The 20,874-nt window shown below is 39.5% G+C and overlaps 1 protein-coding gene across 3 annotated transcripts in view; it reads left to right on the forward strand.

Moving 5' to 3' along the window:
• FSTL4 (follistatin like 4) overlaps positions 1–20,874 on the forward strand; it is a 645,791-nt gene that overhangs the window by 19,255 nt on the left and 605,662 nt on the right. For all 3 annotated transcript variants that reach the window (XM_089530298.1, XM_089530316.1, XM_089530307.1), the window contains exon 2: positions 7,631–7,766. In XM_089530298.1, coding sequence (XP_089386424.1) covers positions 7,641–7,766 — 126 coding nt within the window. In that variant the 5' untranslated portion in view covers positions 7,631–7,640. The remainder of the gene's footprint in view (positions 1–7,630; positions 7,767–20,874) is intronic.

Raw genomic sequence — 20,874 nt, forward strand, 5'->3', positions numbered from 1 at the left:
ATTGATTGAAAAAAATCAAAGTATTATGAAATTGTAGCTATAATGTTGCACGTGCTTACTGGAGAGTTAGTCCTACTAAAGTCAGTGAGTTACCTCTGTGTAGATATAACTAGGCTTGCACCTAGGGTTAAAAAGGAAACTGGGAGGTGATGCCCTAAACGTAGAAGCAAATGGAAAAACACAGAGTTTAGGGAAAATGAAGCTAAAAAACTGTACTTTTATTGGAACAATATGTTGAATACTAAAATAAGGGTTAAAACCTGCTGTGAGGCTTGATCTGGCTCGTAAGCCACACTTAGTAAGTTAATAAGCAGAGCTGGGCTTGGAAACTGTAATTCCTTTCCCTATCCCTTTCCATTCAAGCCTCTGTATGTGCACTCTGCAATTATAATAATATTGTGTGTACTCATTTCTATACAAGGTGTGAGACGCAGAGGAATTGTTATAGTTTTGTATTATTTTGGGAATTACAGTTTCCAAGCCCAGCTCTGCTTATTAACTTACTAAGTGTGGCTTACGAGCCAGATCAAGCCTCACAGCAGGTTTTAACCCTTATTTTAGTATTCAACATATTGTTCCAATAAAAGTACAGTTTTTTAGCTTCATTTTCCCTAAACTCTGTGTTTTTCCATTTGCACCTAGGGTTGCCATAAGTCAGGAGCTCCAAACCGGGACAAATGTAGGGCAACATTTTCAAATGTAGGACACATTTTTAAAAAATGGAGGACGTGCAAAAACTTTGAGGATTTTTTAAAAATGTTAATATAAATGCATGTTTTTTAGGCATGATCAAAATGGAGGACATTTTGGTATTATTCCTAGACAGATGGCAGAAATGTACTTGCCCTCGAGTTCAACTGAACTTCTCAGAAGTGTGTACTTGGTCAAGGGACTGTGGTTTTTCTTCACTGCGCATGAGTTTGTAAAAATCACAGCAAGTTACATTGGCCATGCCTCAGAGGCTTGTTGATATCAATATCACCATCATCATCATCGTCATCATCATCACTATAATTGTCCAAGAAAGGCAGACGTGTTAGCATTCAAAGCGCCATAAATACACAGAAAAAGCACTTGCATATATTTAATAATAAAAAATAATGGGGAAAAAATAAACAAGGCAGGGGTATATATATTTCATAATAAAAATTAATGAAATAAAATAAAACAAGCAATAATAAAAATGAAATAAAATAAAACAAGCAATAATAAAATTAATGAAATAAAATAAAACAAGCAATAATAAAAGTGAAATAAAATAAAAACAAGCAATAATAAAATTAATGAAATAAAATAAAAACAAGCAATAATAAAATTAATGAAATAAAATAAAAACAAGCAATAATAAAAATTAGTGAAATAAAATAAAAACAAGCAATAATAAAAATTAGTGAAATAAAATAAAAACAAGCAATAATAAAAATTAGTGAAATAAAAAAACAAGCAATAATAAAAATTAGTGAAATAAAAAAACAAGCAATAATAAAAATTAGTAAAATAAAAAAAACAAGCAATAATAAAAATTAGTAAAATAAAAAAATAAAAAGCAATAATAAAAATTAGTAAAATAAAATAAAATAAGTATTTTATATTTTTAAAAATAATTTAAAAACCCCAAAAAACCAAGGCAGACCTAATGGCCACTGACTCAGCTTTCCTCCTCCTCCTCCGGCCCAATTCTGCTCTGGCCTTCAGGCACCCTTCCTCCGGCTCCTTCCTCCTCTCCCCCCTCCTCCTCTTTAGGATAGCTGGCACGTGTGCGCGCATGGAGGGAAGTGGGGCAGGCGCGCACGCTGCCGCTGGCCCCTGCTGAGGCCTGGGCGGCGCGCGCCTAGGAGCCCGTCCTCTTTGGCCGGCTGGCCAAAGCAAGGGACGAGCTCCTGTTTTGGAGCCTCGTGCGTGCACGCAGGTGGGCAAATCCTGACGCAGTGGCGGTGGTGCTTCTGCCGCCGAGGAGGAGGAAGAAGGCGGAGCCGGAGGAGGAGGTGGGTTGGCGCTGCCCAGCCCACCACGAAGAGGAGGAGGAGGTGGGTTGGCGCCACAGCCAGCCGCATTAGCGGCAGCGGCTATGGCCACAGGAGGAGGACCCCGAACCGGGAACAAGGCATGGGGGGCCCCCAAACCAGACCGGGACCGGGAGGGGCCCCCCAAAAGCGTGATTGTCACGGGGGCCGCCGGGTTATGGCATCCCTACTTGCACCATATATCTGTCACTGATGTGTATTCTTTTGGCTGTAACTGTGTATATCTATTTGTATGTCTGTAGACAAAGATAGGGAAAAAGGTAATGGGGACAGCTACTTGGCATTTGATGTGCATAAATAAAGACAGTTATCAAAACTCAGCTAAACTATTGTAATACTGGTTTTCTTTACTGTTGCCTACTAATCAGGTTTGATAGTTACGGTACTCAACAGCTGGGAACACTGAGCAATCTCCCATTGCAAAATAAAATTGTTCTTTTTGCTGTGATGGTATCAGATATAAAGTCTAACAAATAATACTTCAGCACAAGAGTAGCCCAGACCCTGTATAGACCAGACTGAAAGGCTGGTGTGGGGGCGAAGTTGGGGTGATGCATCCAGATGACACATGCCCTACTCCACCCCCAGGGCGCCATTATGCCATGCACTGCTCCACACAGTGCGCGGTGTCCCTACGGCTCCTGCAGCTCCTTTTTGCACCCTCAAAAGGCCTGATCAGGGCATGGCGTGAGGTTGCTGTGGCCCCAATCCAACTAGGGAAGGGGCGGCATCCTGCTGCTCCTTCAGGGTGATCTGTTGCACCCCCCCACTTGATAATGTAATTGTACTGAAAGCTTATTTCTACAAATATTCTGCTTTATTTGAGTATTATTTATAATTCAATCACTTTCTTTTTGTCAGCATGTAATTGGAATTTTGAAAAACTACTTTTTACTGAGCTGTGTTCAAAATTACTATGAAATGTAGTTCCTGATGGCTATAAGAGAATGAAAACAACAACAACAATATGAGTTGGAGGGATAAAAATAAATCTGTTATAAATGGGTAGAATATTCTGAAAAGGAAATCTGAATTAATTTGGGTAGATACAGACAAAACAAACAAAAAACCAATAAGCAGGGAACTTGGAATGAGACCTGGGCTGCATCCACACTGGCAAAATAATCTGGTTTAACACGGCTTTACCTCCTGTGGCTCCAAGCTATTTCTACAGGCTGAGAAATATAACAGCAGTTAAAGCGATGTCAAACTGAATTATTTCAGTAGTGTGGCTGTAGCTGCCCTTTCTCTGAAAGCTAACAGATATGCTATGCAAGGAAAAACAGTTGAGAGGTGCAAGGACAGTTCTCCCCCCGCCCCCCCCAAAAATACTATGATGTAAATATCTAACAATATAAGATGATGCATGAAATCTTCACATCCCATACCGACTTTCAAGACAAAAAAAGTATCCATGTGAATCCTTGGAAACCTAACATTTATGTGATACATGACTGCCTGTCTATGCATCCTTGCTTCAGAATAAGCTCCACTGATTTAAACATGTATAATGTCAGTACTGTCCAAATCTTCCAGATACAATTTCTTGTTTGGAAAGGTAAAAACTCTTCTATTAGTTTCTGATATGGTCTTGGAAATGCTGTGGGCTATTCTACAAATAAATGAAATGCCTTTTCACACATGAGGTGCTCTGCCTAGTAGATGTCACTAGATGATGTTTTTGTGATCCTGTTCTGGTGCTTAGTACAGTTGGCCCTCCACATTTGTGGCATTGACTTTTGTGGAACTGATTATTCACAGATTTTATTAATATGTTCCTTCTAGAAATCTCTAGGTCCTCTAGCATGACTCTTCTGTCAACCTCTGCCAAATGTCACACTTGAGGACCTAGAGATTCCTAGAGATGACTCTTCTCTAGGCACCAGAAAGTTCTCCAGCACAATTTCATGGTCAACTTCTGGCAGATCTTGACCATAGAATTGCTTTGGATGACCTAGAGACTCCTATAGAGTTGTTCTCTCAGGTAACAAAAATAGTGAATTTTTTTATTTGTGGTTTTTCCACTTTCACAGGGATCCTGTGCCCCTAACCCCAGTGTACATGGAGGATCCACTGTATGCTGCACATAAGTATTAATTTACTTATCACATAATTTAGTTTCTAGTTACTTAACATTGGCGGGTTACAGACCGCCTATTTGGGGCGGGCTGTACCTGCCCCTTTCCCCGGTGTATCGGGGCCTCAGCGGCTAGAACGGCAGCCGCTGAGGCCCCGATCCGCCGCTTTTCAGGCTGCGGGAAAGCGGCAAAACGCCGCTTCCCCGCAGCCTGAAAAGGGGTGTCCTTGGGGCTTCAAGCCCCAAGGACACCCCGCAGCGGCAGGGAGGGGGAGAAAGGGGCCGCTTGGCCCCTTTCTCCCTTGCTTCGCTGGGCGCAGCTGTCTGAAGGCTGCGCCCAGCGAAGCAAAGTGGCACCTTAAACAAGGAAGGAGCTCCGAAACGGAGCTCCTTCCTGGTTCGCGCAAAGGGCGCCCTAGGCACCCTGGCGCGGAGCGAGGACGTCACGTCCGCGCCGCCCCATGTAGAGGCAGCGCGGCCGTGACGTCCTCATGACGGCAGCCGTCTGGAACGGCCGCCGTCATTTTTTACGTGCAGAGCGCGTATTAGGGTTAGGGAGGTGCGGAAGCACTGCACCTCCCTAACCCTAGTACGCGCTCTGCGCGTACTTTAATGGCGGTCTATAACCTGCTATTGTGTTCTATTATTAATAAATTCTTATCATTTATATTTATAGTCCATACCTGATGTCCAGGAATATTAAGTGGCTTACGATAAAATCTATTCAAACAAAAGCATAAAAACAGTAAAAAATAAAATACGGTCTAAAAACATTAAATTGTATGACAGTTTGAAACAAGTTAAAACCAGTAAAAACACTTAAAACTGGATTAGACCCCAAAGGCTTTAACAAATTCAGGTGGGCATAAATCTGTATCTTTAACAGTGTGGAGAGAATGATCAGTTTCCTCACTCTTCAAGCTGCTGTTCCTTCATATTACACATATGTAGAGAGAAGACCTGGGCTTTAGCACTCAGGTCTTCCAGCTTGATGGGCCAAAAACAGATTAGTTGAATTGTTCTAACAGTTACTACACATCCTAGAAAGTATCTCGTAAGCTTGGTGAAAAGAAATAACAGAAATCTCATCTTTTTGAGCGGCTGTAATGAAACAAAGCAAAAAATTGTTCTCATCACTCAAATGATTAATCCTTGAAAATGACACTAGAAAAGAAAATCTGGTTTATGAAACAGAATGAATATCTGTCCATCAAATTGGCAGTACAGATAGGCACACCACTCTTCACTCCCACCAAACAAAACTGCAGTTCGTTCTTATGAAAATATACATAGGCAAATACTGCAAAACTGTGTCTTGAGCTCATCCCTCATTGTAATAGTGGTTGAATCTGGGTAGTGGTTGAATCTAGGTTGTTGCACTAAGATTATATTTATAGTAATGCATGCCTGGCTTCCACATCAAGTACTATTTATTAAATGATTAATTTGGAATATTTATATTTGGAATATATTACATATATTTATATCCTATCCAGATAGCTGACCATAAGTGAAAATAAATATATAAACCTAAGGCACAATCGACTAGAGTCTTGTGAGAACTCTGGGGGACGATGAAAGGAAAATGTCCAGCTTCTTAGGCCTTGGATGCTGCTGTTCACAGTAGTACAGCTGGTCCAACAGCCAGTCTTCAAAATCTTGAAAAGTTCATTTTATGGATGGAGCAGCTCTTCTGGCCACCTCTAGCATGTTTCTGTTAACATTATTTACCATATATACTCTGCAATAAGTCAAACTCATGTATAAATCAGGGGCAGGTTTTGGAGCCAAAATTACGGATTTTGATATGACCCATGAATATGTCAAGAGTAAAAACTAGGGAAATATAACAGAGGATGTAAAGGATGAAGCAAAGGAAAACAGTGCCAAAGAACTTACAGAACCCCAGCATGCATACCTGTTTGTGCTCACCCTAAAGACTGAATGGATGAGAGAGTAAGGGGGGCAGGGGTGTCAGTGCTTCCAAGACAGATTGCGCTCTCACCTTTCACCAGGGGATGGTTCCTGTATTTTATAAGAGTTGAGGACTTGTGGATAACTTGGTTAATGTTTTTTGAATCAAATTTTGGACTTAACATTTCTAGACTTATGCATGAGTATTTACAGTAGATCTGATCTATTTCCTGGCAAAGTACTGCTGCCCTATTATATTCATTTTTGTTCTGAAAGTAATCACATTTGAAAATAGTATTTTCTGCCCCAAGAAGCATAAACTACCAAAGGAATTATTAGTGTCAAAAGAACTGAACTGTTTATACAGTAATCAGGACTCCTATATCAAATATGTACAGGAATAACTTCTTAAACATCCAGTCCATGTTTGTGGGGACTCTGGTTTCCAGCACATGAACATGAGTGTGATAGGGTATACCTCTGTCATTTAAACTTTGTGTTTTCCTCAGGAACCACATCAACATATTCAATTTAAAATGTGAAGCAGCCTCCATTTCCAAAATGACTCTCAGGTCCTAGTAGAGAATTCTCTCTAGGAATCTCTAGGTCTTTTAGTGCAACTTTTAGTTAAAGTTGACCACAGAGTTGCATTAGAGGACCTAGATATTCATAGAGAGAACATATTAATCAAACCCATGAATAATAAAACCCGCAAATATCAAAACCTCAAATATGGAGGGATGAGTGTAGTTCCCTCCTCCTTTGCATATGAGCTTTCAGTCATGATTTTGAACAAACTGTGTTTTTCTGTTCAATCAAAATATAAAAAACAGAAGTTATATTTAACTATGGTTAGTTCAAACAATCAAGATTCAAACAGTGTTTCAGATTTTATCTTAGATGACTATGGCTACAAAAACACAGTTTGTTGTATTTATAGAAACAGTAAACTATGGTTTGTTCTAAACAATGACCAGAGGTTTAAAATGTCTTCTGGTGAAACATAAAAGAGAGGAACAGGGCGGGTGTGAAATTCTACTTATTGCACAGCTCCTCTGGCTGTTATTGTTCTATAGGCAAAATATACATGATATGATTGAAACAATCTTAAATTTGTTCATAGTATAGTGAATTTGTAATCATTCCAGTATATCTAGGGAATATTACAGACAACCAACCAGCAATGTGGTTATCTGACTGCCCAGAAAAAATCTTTTTCTGCCCATTGGATTATGTGTTCAAAAACTATTTGGATATTTAAGAGATGGGGACAATTTCACAATTAGTTGTCACAAAACGTAGATTTTTCTGTTCAGTCAGCTCTAACTGTGAGGTTGGCTATGGAAATTACTCCCTGGTGGCATATACTGTATCAACTTTTTCAGATGCAGGCATGTCAACATTGTAAAGGATGTGATAAACGTTATAGAAGTCACCAAAACAAATCTTTTTTGCTTTGACACAGTGCAACCTATTTCTATAGATATCTATCTGAACAATTTCTGGGATAGCATTAAATATGTAAAGCTAATCCACAGTGCATGCAACTTCAACACAGTGTTTGAGTCAGTATATTTTTCATAGACTCTGATTGAAATCTGCTTATATCCCTCAGATTTAAAACAATGCAATCAAGAAGCTTTTGGCTATTCCTTCTATTACTTGAAGTTTTCTTGTTGACTGCTTGGGGATGGATGGAATCAAACAGGAGCAGGCAACTTTATTCAGACGCTGGGAGGCTAACACAAGAGGTAAGGTGTGAACCTTTCTTTTGCTTTATCAAAACAATTTCTATATCTATTATTCCCAATGCTATTGTATATTCTTTTTCAAATGCATACATTCAATTGACTATTGGTGTTGTCGTTGTCATTGCTGATTATTAGGATTGGGGATTTCTTTCAGTCTATATGAAAAACATGAGAGTGGAGTGGTGTTAGAGGAAATTGTGGCGGAATTATTTAAAGGAATGAATTCCAAGGCTCTTATTTAGGGGTGAAAAGGACCACCACAAAGGGGTGGCTTCAATCCATCCCTGAAAAAGCCTGATTTGTCAGCCCACCTTTTTGTCGGCTGAAAAAGAAGTAGCACTTCTTTTTGCACTGGCAAAAAGCTGTCTTTTCTGCCCTGAAAATGCTGCACTACTGGAGTGCCTGGAAGCTGGCCCCTGTGTGGGTGGCTGCCCAGCTTGAAGCTGGCTTCCAGCTATCTTCGGGGCATGCGTCGTCTGTATGCCACTCCCCCAAGATGCCCGGAAGCCATTTTTTTTAATGCCGATCTGTTTCACCCCTTAGTTTTGTTTTGTTTTGTAAAAGACTTACCATGTTTTCATTCAACCATTCTTGTAAGAGAAAACCTAGATGTCAGTTTCACTCTTTTACATACAATATTTATGTGGGGTAGGATAGGTGGGAATTGTTACCTTGCCCAAGACTGTACTGTAGGCTTCAATAAAAATTCCCTGATCCACATCCACATTGGTGTATATACAGTGGACCCCCCCCCCCCCACACACACACACAAAGCAAAAAGCACATTATAATGGGGCTCGTGCTCGCAGTGTGGCCATGCGCACGTGCACCAATCTCCCATTTCCCCGGCGGCATCAGTGTAAGCTGAAAGCCACCTATAACGAGCCTGCATATGGCATGGGCTCACTGTACTTCAATTATGGAGATATACATAGGTTTACCATGGAGCCTTATTGAAACGATTTGGTCTGATTTTGCATTGTATACTCTGACTGCTTTTTCAACATCTTTTCTTAGTATAAAAGCCACCCCGTTTCTTCTTGTCTTTTCATTCCCTGAGTAGAACACTGTGTGGTTGTCTGATTCAAACTGGCCCATTCCTATACATTTTAACTCACTCACTCCCAGTACTGCTATGTTCATGCATTCAATTTCCGTTTTTACTATGTTCAGCTTCCCTTGGCTCATGCTCCTCACATTTCATGTCCCTATTTTATGTGTAATGCTGCTTTGGTGAAAGGTAACAAAACATGTCTGCAACTGCAAATGCTGATCCTACCTACAGTGCTGTTGCTTTACTTGTGCAATTTGCCTCCTTCTGATCCATATGAAATGATGCTCTAATGCTAGCAGTATATATGGAAATGTGGTAGGAAATTGTAAGGTGGAGTTTTTTTGCCAGCCCATTCTGCAGAGCAGTGGAAGAATTGAAAAAGAGAAGCCAGAAAGAATGATTGAACAAAAAGCACCACCTAGAGAAGACATCAGGTGAAGGAACGAGCAATCATTCACACTAGAACCTCTTGGGCCAAAGAAAGACAAACTCCGGGCTGAAGCAGATGGGCGCAAAAGGGTGGCCTGAGTCTGCTCCAGCCACAAGTGGGTTGGAACCGCACCAACTGCATGGCCTGCTTCCAAAGTGAGATGTGGCCACAGGACCCAACCTGTGCCACCATGAGTTGGATTATCCCGGCTTCTTTTTGTCCTGTCCAAAAGACACAAGTGTGGCTTCAACACGGCTTTGGAATGAGTTTGAGGCATTGTTTGAACATCATGCCTCCAAAGTGGCCAGAAGCTGCTTCATTATGCCTGTCTGTTCTGGGCCACAGGCTTACAACTGCTTTCCAGTCAAGGGCTACATAGTTGCAGACAGAGGGATCCCTAATTTCGCACTCTCCCACTGTCTGAATCTGGCAGGGACAGACCAAAGTAACCCTCTACTGCCTCACTTTCTCAGCTGTTTTTAAAATGTCTCCATTTTTCTGTCCTCCTTCTGCTTTCCCCTTTGGTCATCTGCTTCTTTCAATTGTTGCAAACTGAATTCAAAGGGTAAAAGTAGTTTGTACTCTATTAGCTGAGAGGAGAACAGAATTGAAGCCGAATCTTGCCCTTCCCAGTAGGCTCAGACAAAAGAGAACTGCTGCAGCCTCTCCCACCTGTACATCCTTCCTCATTAATAACTTTGACATCATTACCATCCTCTGCTATTGCTTGGCCATATGTGTGTAATCTGTAAAGTGTTGAAGGGTATGATATTAGACTCCATCCAATGCTCCCTATATCATACCTTCCATTGTTGTTTTATTGATTTCCTACCCATCCCATTATGGCTCCCAAGGTTTCCCTCCATAAAGATACCGGAAACATAAACATATAGCAATCCTTCATCCCATAAAAACACACATCTACACAACTAATGAGCCATCAAGTGTTTGTTTAAACAAAAAGGTCTTTCCCTGCTAGTAAAATGAAAGCAGGGAGAAGACTAGCCTAGCCTCCTATGGATGGGAGTCCCACAGCCTGAGAGCAGCCACTGAAGGCTAGTCTACACAATTAAAATATTTCTCATTCCTGTCATATAGCATGTAACCTGGCCACACCATTTACTGAAAACAAACCACTAGCCCTGTTTAAAGAAGTGAGTTACATATTCCCTGTAATTAGCTCAGGCCAGCAGTCTGGCTGTTGCATATTGAACCTGCTGAGGTTTCTGAACAGTTTCCAAAAGCAGCCCGTATATAAGCAGGTTATAACTACTCCTTACAAATACTAATAAATATTCAGAAATGTATTTGTACTTGCTAATCACACATGCTTCTGCAGAGGAATAAGTGAGCAAAGGTACAACTTTACTGAAAGCACAGTATTAGAAGAATTGACATCACTAGATTTGGAGTCACCCAGTGCCGTAACCCATGGTGTCACACACACACATCCATTGACCTCTTCCCATACTACATCATACAGAATTCTTATTAATGTTTTTTGTACTAATTTTACTTATTAATAATTATTCCTGTATATCACTGAATGTAATGGTAATAATTGTGACATAAACAACTAGCAAAATAAAAACTATACCTTTCAATTATAATATTATACACACAGCCTAAATGCATTTACATATACATATATATAGTTTCATGTGGTTGAAATGAAAATTGGTAAAATGTGATGTTTCTAAAGAAACCTTAAATTAAAAATTAAACATTTAAACACTGGAAGAAATGGCAATTGGAGAAAATTCATGTGGTTTTCTATTTCTTGGAGTGTAAGGCCTGAAACAGATGAGCTAAAAGAAGTGGGTTCTGGCCACTTTAGGGGCATGGCATTCAAATTATCCCCCCCCCCCCCCGCCCAAGTGGCTGGAAGTTGCTCTGAGGCAGCAGGAGCCAGACTTTTCAGGAGTGGATATAATCTGCTCCTGCTGACAGCCTGTTCTGGACTGTGGTGGTGGCCTGCTTTGGGAATGCACCAACTGGTCACCATAGTCCCAGCACAATCTGGACTGAAGTGGACTCTAGCCATTTTTTCTGTGCCATCTGCTTCAGCATTAAGAAAAAAATTAGCAAAAATGTCTTCTGAAAATTTTAGGCTTAGGTTTAGTTGTACTGTGATTCTTCAGGATCAAGTTCCTTCTGTAGGCCTTCCAAATGCTAAATTTCTAAAGTGTGATACATCATCATTTAATGCAGATCTCTGTTATATGAATCGTTCTCTGAAAGCTATATGGTGTATGTGGGGAGGCACCTTTCTGTCCATCTCCAAAAACAGATGAAGCTAATTTTCTAGGGAAAAAATCCATCCTCCAGTTTTCCAAAACCTTTTTTCCTCTGTGAAAAATATTCTGCTTCATTTTCATGGTCTGTTAATACTGCTTCTGATTATATTTTCTTAGTTTATTTTATTGTTGTAAAGGAGTTGAGGGAATGTGCCCTTCCCTGCTACCTTTCATACCCATCTTTGCCACTCTATAGTCTTGCTGACTGCCCACACTTTCTGACTTGGGACAATAATAATAATAATAATATGAAATTTTAAAAATCCATGGGAAGAGTTACAATGAGAGAGAGTCTCCTTAAGGCATATCATAAGTAATGTACATATATGAACATGGATGCCCACCTTTTAGAATGTTTTCCTCTTCTGAAATATTTTTCAGAAAAGCAATTTCTTTTCAAGCAAATTGAATGGTCAAAAATATACTGAAGACATTTTAACCAACATAAATAATATAGCAAAGCTTTTCCTTATCTTTAATCACAACTGTCCCAGAGAATAATGCAGCAGCAGAGATACAAGATGAGAGGTGGAAGATGATGGTCTTCTGCCTCTTCCGTTTTATTACTGTCTCACAAAGACAGCATACTGGACACATTGAATCATGGGAGATATACTTCTGAGTATAGAATTCATAACATTTCTGAAATAATTTGAGATAAACTTGGTAGGACACTTCATCTATCTATTAATGGTAAGATTTGTTAGCAATTGAAATAAAAAGCATTTTGGGGGTGTCTGTTCTTAAGAGAATAGAGCCCGCATGGTGTAGTGGTTTGAGTCTTGGACTACAGTTCTGGAGACCAGGGTTTTATTCCCAGCTTGACCATGAAACCCACTGGGTGGCCTTGGGCAAGTCTCACACTCTCAGCCTCAGGGGAAGGCAATGACAAACCCATTCTGAAAAAAATCTTGCAAAAAACAAAACAAAACAAAAAACAACAATGATAGGTTTGCCTTAGAATTGTCATAAGTCAGAAATGACTTGAAGGCACACAACACACACATTCTTAACAGCAGAAATGGCAGCAGAAGCAATTGCAGGTGAGTCTATGGCTCATTACCATAGTTTAAATTCTTGGATTTGTGAAGCTATGATTTCCAACCAGAAAAGATAATACCACTTTGCATGAAATTCATTGATCAAATGACTTGTTTTATATTCCAGTATTAAAATAATTGATATCACGCACTCATTTGATCTCTCAGTGAATCCATAAAATTCCTGTACCAATCCCCTGATTTTGTTAGTGGCAAAAAGAGCAGAGGCATTGATTTAATTTGTCCAAAAGACTTGAATAAAAGGATTATAACAACTATGAGTGTGTGTGTGTGTGTGTGTGTGTGTGTGTGTGTGTACACATGTATATATATTTGTGTGTACAGTGTTCTAGCTGAAATAACTATAAGGAATATAGTGTTAATAAATGCAGAAAGCAGTAGCAGTATGGAGAAATTCTTCCAAACTAGCAGAGTTCTACAGCATGTAACAGAATTCCAAGAGAAATCTGAAAACAACAACACAAAGACCATCAAGCTGAATAGTAGCGGCAAGGAGGTTTCTCCTTGGTTAACTTTTATTTAAAGCATTTGTAGGCACTTTTTAGTGAAAAAAAACTTACATGGCAGCTTACATATGTTCAATAAAAACAAGACCACCCCAAGCTACAGGCATACAATGTAGGAGGCATCACAAAAATGAAAAAGGGAGGTGGAGGAAACAGGAGGAGAGAAGGAAAGCCAGTTATTAAATCTTAAAGGTTAAATAAATAGTAGTTTTTATAATGACAAGCTACAAAGAATCCAGGTAAAGGAGCAGCTAAAGTGATATGGTCTTTTAACAGATTTGTTGGAATAATCCTTCTTTCCATCTTCTATTCCCTATTGCAACTTTAATATAGTTGATTATTCCAGTGATTTAGAAGATAAAAACAATTCATGCTGATGTTGGTCAGATCTTGTATTGTTATCCCATATTGTCTGGATTATCTCTACAAGGTAGGCATCTGAGAGTAAAAGTACACTGCTCCAACAGCCCAGTTGGGGCTGAAATTAGGGCTCAGTAGGGTGGAGCGTTTGCATCCCAAGCCCTACCACGTGCTGCAGGCACCATCTTTGTGTGCCTCCATTTACATGGGGCACGCCATGATGATATCCCTCATGCACTGCATCCAAACAGCATGAGGGACATCATAGCGCCATGCCAGGGTGATTATGGCACCTCTGTAGCAGCGGAAAAAGGAACCATGTTTTGTGGCTCCCTTTTCGAGTGGATCATTGTCTTGACGTGCGGTTGCCGTGGCAATAATTCAGGGCAGAAAGGGATGGCATCTCACCGCCCCTTCCTGCCCATCTGTACAGCCCATATATTTGATAAATAAAATTTGAGAAGGGCTGATTATGAGTGGGGGGAATAGTATGGGGAGAAAAGGGTCTTGGACACTGCTTGCTTCTTTATTATAGCAATCAACCACAAGCTGCTCTCTATCCCATACAGGGTTCCTGATGCGTATTTACCAATTTGTGAACAAGTTTGGAACTGCATGCTGAGGAAAAGCCACTTGTAAGGCTACTTTGGCATAGCAAAATAGTGAATAAGGAAAGAGTTCAGCATCTTGCAATTCTGCTATTTCTTTGCTCAAAATCACCCATTTCAGCAATTGTTTTTCACCCCACTGGACTTTTATTCCACCCTCACTGGTAGATAGGTTTTACTGTCATAAGTATACTTCTCCGGATTCTCATACATTAAAAGCTGAGTTCATATTGTTTCCAAAGTAGTTGGGAGAAGAAAGGGATTTAGAAAATGTGGCACAACCATCTGTGTTAATCTTCAGAATAATTTAAGATTTAAGTACCTTCTGTGTTATAATAAGCTAAAGCAAATATACAAGTTAGATCGTGATAACTGTTGGAAAAGTAAATAACATTAGGCCTTTTATCTTGGGAGCTGTAGAAGATCTCCCTCCTTCAAATCTGCTGGCAAAACAGGGTTTTTACCAGTGTTCATTCTGGGGGGAAAGTGAAACAAACATACAAAAAACATTACTACACTCAGCTTTTAAACCATGATTAAACCAGGAAGGAAGTGGCTTTGGTGATTCTTAGCATAAAACAATGCCTCTGACCTGTATCTGCTCTGCCCCTGACCCATCCCTTTTCATTGACAGGGGAAATCCATATATTCACAGGAATATGTAGACATAGTAACAAGACATGTTTTCTGGACCAATCTGAATATTTTACATCCATTAGTGTATGTCCAAGCCTGTAACTAAGTAAAATTACTTTTCTAAGATAATCATTTCAGCCTAAGTAAAATTGTCATTTTAGAGCTCATATGAACCGAAGTATATTTAGATTTAAATTCATCAAGGTCACTGGCCTTCTTGAATGCTTGCTCAAGTCTAGTAAAGAGATTGGTTTATTTAATCAAAATTAAATTGTTTAAATTGCTTGGGCGAACCTAACTTTAGTGTTTAGTTTTATATTTTTATAAAACTAAATATTTTTGTACTTTAGAATCTTGTCTGGTTCTTTTATAGCTGCTATCCCCTGTCCCAGTCTTCTTCTGATTTCTTGACTGTATTCTTTGTTCTGATTAATGACTGATCCCAGGTTTGAAAAATCTGTAACTATTCCAATTTCCTCCTTATTAAATTTTTTAATTTGTGTATACCCTCTATGTTCATTATGTTTGTATTCTTAAAGTTCAACTGTAAATCTGCCTTTGTGCTTTCTTGCTTGACTTTTTAGTAATTATTCCAAGACCTTGTTTTCTGCTAGTAATAGGGTGTTGTGTCTTAGATTGTTGATCTTCCTCCCTCAGATCTTCATTCCTCCTTCCTCTAAATCTAAACTTGCTCAGTGTATATTTTCTACATACTACAGGTTGAGCAGATAAGGTGAGAGAATGGAGCTTATCACTTGGTTTATTAATTTGGCTTTCTTCTCCCAGTTTAAATTTCAGTTCGGGCTGCATCCTGATCTTATCAGAAGGTTTTTGCTGCTGAATTTGTCACTTGGGTGCATACTCTCTACCAGCTGCACTCTGGCGGCTTAAGAAAATGGCTGCCAGAGTGCATCTGGGCTGTATTCAGGCAGCAAATTCAGTGTAAAAAACCTTTTGATAACATCAGGATTCTATGAAGTCAAAGGCTTTACTGTATTCTATAAACTATGTGGTGATTTTTTTTCTGGAAATTATGGTGCACTCCGTTATCCACTGTATGTTTGGAATATGATCCCTAGTGCCTTTGCCTTTTCTGAACCCAGCTTGCATCTCTGGAATTTCTCTCTCTCTCCGTATATGGTAGGAGTCTTTGCTGTAGAATTTGTTGGAGTAATATGCCTGTAACCATCAGAGAAAATATTTTGAATGACAGGTGACACATATTCTATGGGACAGCCACAAAATACTGAGTCAGAGCACAGGGCATGATACAAACTTGCTGAAAGGTTGCTGAAAGATTCCTAAGAAATAATTATTACCATTCAGATAATTGAGAAATATTTGTTCTTTTAAATGAAATATTTAGAGATTTTAAATGTAATATTTTGTTACATTTTTCACTGTTCGAATACCAACGTTATAATGAATTGTAGTGGTTATGATGCCAATACTGATGATCAGAAGATCAGAAGTTTGGCAGTTTGAGGCAAGAGTGCTGCATGATAGGGTGAATTCCTGTCACCAGTACCAGTTTCTGCCAACCTAGCACTTTGAAAACATGCAAATACAAGTAGATAAATAGGTACCACTTTGGTGGGAAGGTAACAGCGTTCAGTGCAGTCATGCTGGCCACTAGAACAGTCCTTAGACAACGCTGGCTCTTTGGCCTAGTAAGAGATGCCCCTGCACCCTAGTTGGTTACAACTACACATTCATGTCAAGGGACTACCTTTACCTTTAATATATGAACAGAGAGATTTAGTGAGCTCTACCTGGACTTAGAATTTGACATTCAGGAATACCAGAAAGTGGCAGAGCAATTATCTCAATTAGATACTGTATGGTGGAGCAGATGATATTGTCTGAGTTTGGCTACCAGTGTATCTCATTGTTTATAAAGGGACATATTAATACTGCCAACGACATCAAACAAAGTCTCCTAACCCACCTAGACATAATTCTGTTCTCTTCTCCTGTGATCTTTTTTCTTCATTAGCACCTTTTATAAGATGCAATATGTTCCGAAATGTAAATAATATTACCTGTCCTGTTTCTTTATCAGCTGAAAATCAAGGTTTTTCAAATACTCTAGTCCATATGTTCGTAGACAAAACATGAAGTAGCCAATGTTTTTTTTAAAAAAATAGGATTGAATTTCACCTTTTCTGTAATTTGATACAGTATTTAAATGTCTATCATATTCCTAGAAAATAAATACCTTGGTGGTTTAAGTAGCATACAGAGGATAGCAACATTTTTACCATAGAACATCTTATCTGTTTTATTTCCTACCGGTCAACAAGGTCAACAAGGACAATAGTTCACTAGAAAAAAAATGCCGGGGGCGGGGGGATTTGATTTCACTAAGAGTCAGCAGAATATTGCATTCACTTTTCCTGCTTTTGAATATAAATAATTTTCAACTGTGAAAATACAAACAGGGTCTACCTGTAGGGTAAGGGGCTGTACAAACAGCCCCGAAGAGGCAGCCTCCAGTCACCCCTTTTCAGCCGGATCAGGGCTGCTGCAACCTCACGATGTCACCCCGATCTGGCCATTCCAGGGCACGAAAAGAAGCTGCAAAAAGCAGCTCTTTTTTGCATCCTGGAAAGGGCACCATAGCCATGTTGTCATGGCCTATACGCCACTCCTTCAGTGTTGCGTCATATGGATGCAGCGCCGGAGGAGCACCATGATGCCGTGTGTTATATGGAGCAGCGCACAGCGTCATGGCACCCTGGGGGTGGAGTCAGGCCATGCATCATGGGACATGATGCCCCGACTCTGCCCCCAGGCCTGCCTTCCAGGCTGGTCTGAACAGGGCCTCAGACCTCTTCCCCTAGCAACCAATGTATTTAACAATGCTAAGTGCCTGTCAGAATTGTCCTGTGGTGTTCTGTAGGTACTTCTGGCAGAAAGAAAGACACAGTGTTTTGGCTGTAGACAGTCCTTCTTTATATCCATATCTGTATCTTTATCTGTATATTTTGTGTGTGTGTGTGTGTTCCTTTGAACCACTTGTTGACTTGTGGCTACCCCATGAATTTTCTAAGGTTTTCTTAGGTTTTCATAATGAATACTCAGAGGTGGCTTTGCCAGTTCCTTCTTCTGAAACACATAGGTCATCTTTCACCCCATCAAGAAGCATTTTGGGGGTTTCAATAAAAGGACTGGCTAGAAATGTTATCAATAAATTTATTAAATATTGACACTGGGATCCAAGAAGTTCTGTACATGCTAATCAAGGTCACACACGCTTGAGTGTTTTGACCTACTTTTGCTTCTAACAAGAGAAGAAAGCAGTGTTCACTTAATGGAGTGCTTCTTTGAACTTTGTCTTTGGAAGGAGGTTCTGAGAGGTATAGGATTTGTGCCAGTGGGAAAACTGAAAACCACCCACGCAGAACATCACACAGAGCATTTTGGATTTCTAGTTTAGTATTTAATTTCTTTGTATCTTTGAAAGTGGACAGAGGGTGAGGAGTATTAATAGGATTATCGGACAAAAAAGTCCATGGCTATGTTATTATTAATGTAGATTCTGATAAACTATTCTATTCCAAAATGAATAAGGCACACAAACTGCACCATTGGCTGTTCTCAAAACAACTTTTTTGTTTTTTTAAAAATGTTATTTACAAGTGAGACCTTAGGTAACTGAGTACATATTATTATCTGTATCTTTATTTGTCTCTATAGATATTTTGTGTGTGTTTGTGTGCCATTGAGCTACTTGTTGACTTATGGCAACCCCATGAATTTTCTAAGGTTTTCTTAGGTTTTCAGAAGAAATACTCAGATGTGGTTTTACCAGTTCCTTCTTCTGAAATCTCCCCTACTGCATCTAGTATTAATTAGCATTCCCCCATCCAAATCCTAAACAGGATTTACCTTGCTTTGCTTCCAAGATCAAACATGATCTGGTGCCTTTAGGGTGTCTAACAAATTCAAAAAGTGTTTAAAAATAATTTTAAACAGCTGAAAAACTCTAACAAGGAAAATCATTGAAAGATGATCTTCATAGTTTAGCACTTATTCTATTCAAAGTCCACATGTGGCAAAATACTGTTTTTTGTACAGAGATACCATGTGCGAATGTTGTGCAGAATAAGTCCAAAATTGTGAATTGTCTTACTGGCTTTAAAATTAGACTTTCTTACAGTGGGAAGAAAATTGCTAAAATTATTCATTGCTTCCTTTGAGAAAGAAATTAGTGAAGTATTACATCCCAATTTTTATGTATATTCATAAATATGTTTTAATAATAATAATAATAATAATAATAATAATAATAATAAACTGTTTATTTATAGCCTGCTTTTCCTGGGAGATCAAGTAAAACAGGCATATAACCTCAGGAGAAGTAATACAGTTGGAGAAAATGTGTCATGTGGATCTGTTGTTAGACAGACTAAAGTGTGCTTTCTTTGGGAAGACAGGAAGCATGAGAACTTTGTAGAGCAGAAGAAAAGCAGGATTTGGTAAAGAAAAAACGAATGGAAAAGGGGAAAAATGAATCTTAGAACTAACTGAATGGAGTGGTGGAGTACCTTGCTTGCTTGGTAGGAGTCAAAGCCCTTTCAGAAAAAACCTTTCCCCATAGGTCTGTATGAAAGGAAAGTGTTTGCATAGTCACTCTTTTCAGTAACTTCTCATCATCTATTGATTATGTTAAGGACTAATTTTTACTGTATATTATGGTATAATTAGGAATTTTGGAGCCCTTTTGGTGTTTTCTGCCATGGAGCAGTATGAAAGGAAAGTATTTGGAATCTTTGTTTTGGGTGGAACAGTATATTTTCTTCAGTAGCTTTTCCCCTGTTGAATGTATTTTGGACTGATTTTATTGTATATTATAGTATTATTTGTGGTGTGCTGCAATGAACACCTTTGCAGTTCTTATTGCATTACTAACTAAGGAGCTCTCCAGACTGCCCGAAGGGGACGGGCTGGAGGCGCTCAGTTTCCCAAACTGCGCAGCGTCCCTTTGGACCAAAAAGAACCCAGAAAAAATGGGTTCTTTTTGGCGTGTGGGGACGATGTCATCAGTGTGCCATTGGCACACTGTGATCTGTCCATGATGCAAGCGGCGGGGCCCAGAGGTGTGGGTGCTGCACTTGCGTTGTGCACATACACCACATATGGATGGTGCCACATAAAGATGGTGTTGTCCATATGTGTTAGGATTCTGGAGCGTGTAGATGCTGCACGCTCTGGAACCCTAAATTTGGCCTGAGGACGGTGCTTCCCACCCATCTGTCTTGGGACTAAGTGTTATACTCTTAGATTAATAAATGAAAAGTTTTGCTCAAACCTATTCTTCAATTCTTTCAGTCTTGGTTTCCGTCCTCTCCCTCCCCTTCACACATCCCACTCTGCATTTTACCCACCCCTTTCCTCCTCATCTAGCATACTCATCACTTTTTAGTTATACAGATAAGGTATATTAAGATGGGTGCAGAGAAGAATTGGCTTGTTAGATTCCAGATTATTAAAACTGAATATGCCACACATTGTATTTGGAATCCCTAGCTCCATTCTGTATGTAGAACCTGTGTTCTGCCATTGATCTTTGCAGGGTACGCTTCTTGATTGGGAGTGAGGAGGCAGAAAGAATGCACTGATTCACTTGGGCAGAAAAATGTTCTGCATATGCTCAGAGATTCTTTTTTTTAAAAGTCAGATTAAGAATTCCCTGCTCTTGATTTACTGAACAATCTTTGTAGCTATCCATTTATTGATGTACCTGTGAATCAGTGCCTTCTAACTTAAATCAATCACTCCTTATTAACCTTTAAGAACCAAGACATTTGAAGAGTGAATAAAGTGTATATGTTGGTGCAGGTGGAAAGAAAAAAAATGCAGATGTGACAAACTGAATAGAAGATGTTGTAAGAATAGATCCCAAGCCTTCCCAAGCCTGTTGCTTCCCAGCCATGTTAGATTCTCATAATTCCATGGCAACAGAATTATGGGCTTCATCGTCCATGTGGGAAAAAAAGTTCTAGTTTGGAGGAAGACAACTTTAAAAGGACACAGACATTTTGAAGGAGCTAGAAACAAAGGATGCTCCCCTAAGGTCAACTGCAACAGCCTTCATGCCTTCTCTATAAAACCTACAGCCTGGTTCAACAGTGTTTTACTGGACAATTAATA

Source organism: Sceloporus occidentalis, unplaced genomic scaffold, assembly GCF_023333645.1.
Source record: "Sceloporus occidentalis isolate IW3139 unplaced genomic scaffold, rSceOcc1.0.p SCAF_1, whole genome shotgun sequence".
In the NCBI taxonomy this organism is placed as follows: domain Eukaryota; kingdom Metazoa; phylum Chordata; class Lepidosauria; order Squamata; family Phrynosomatidae; genus Sceloporus; species Sceloporus occidentalis.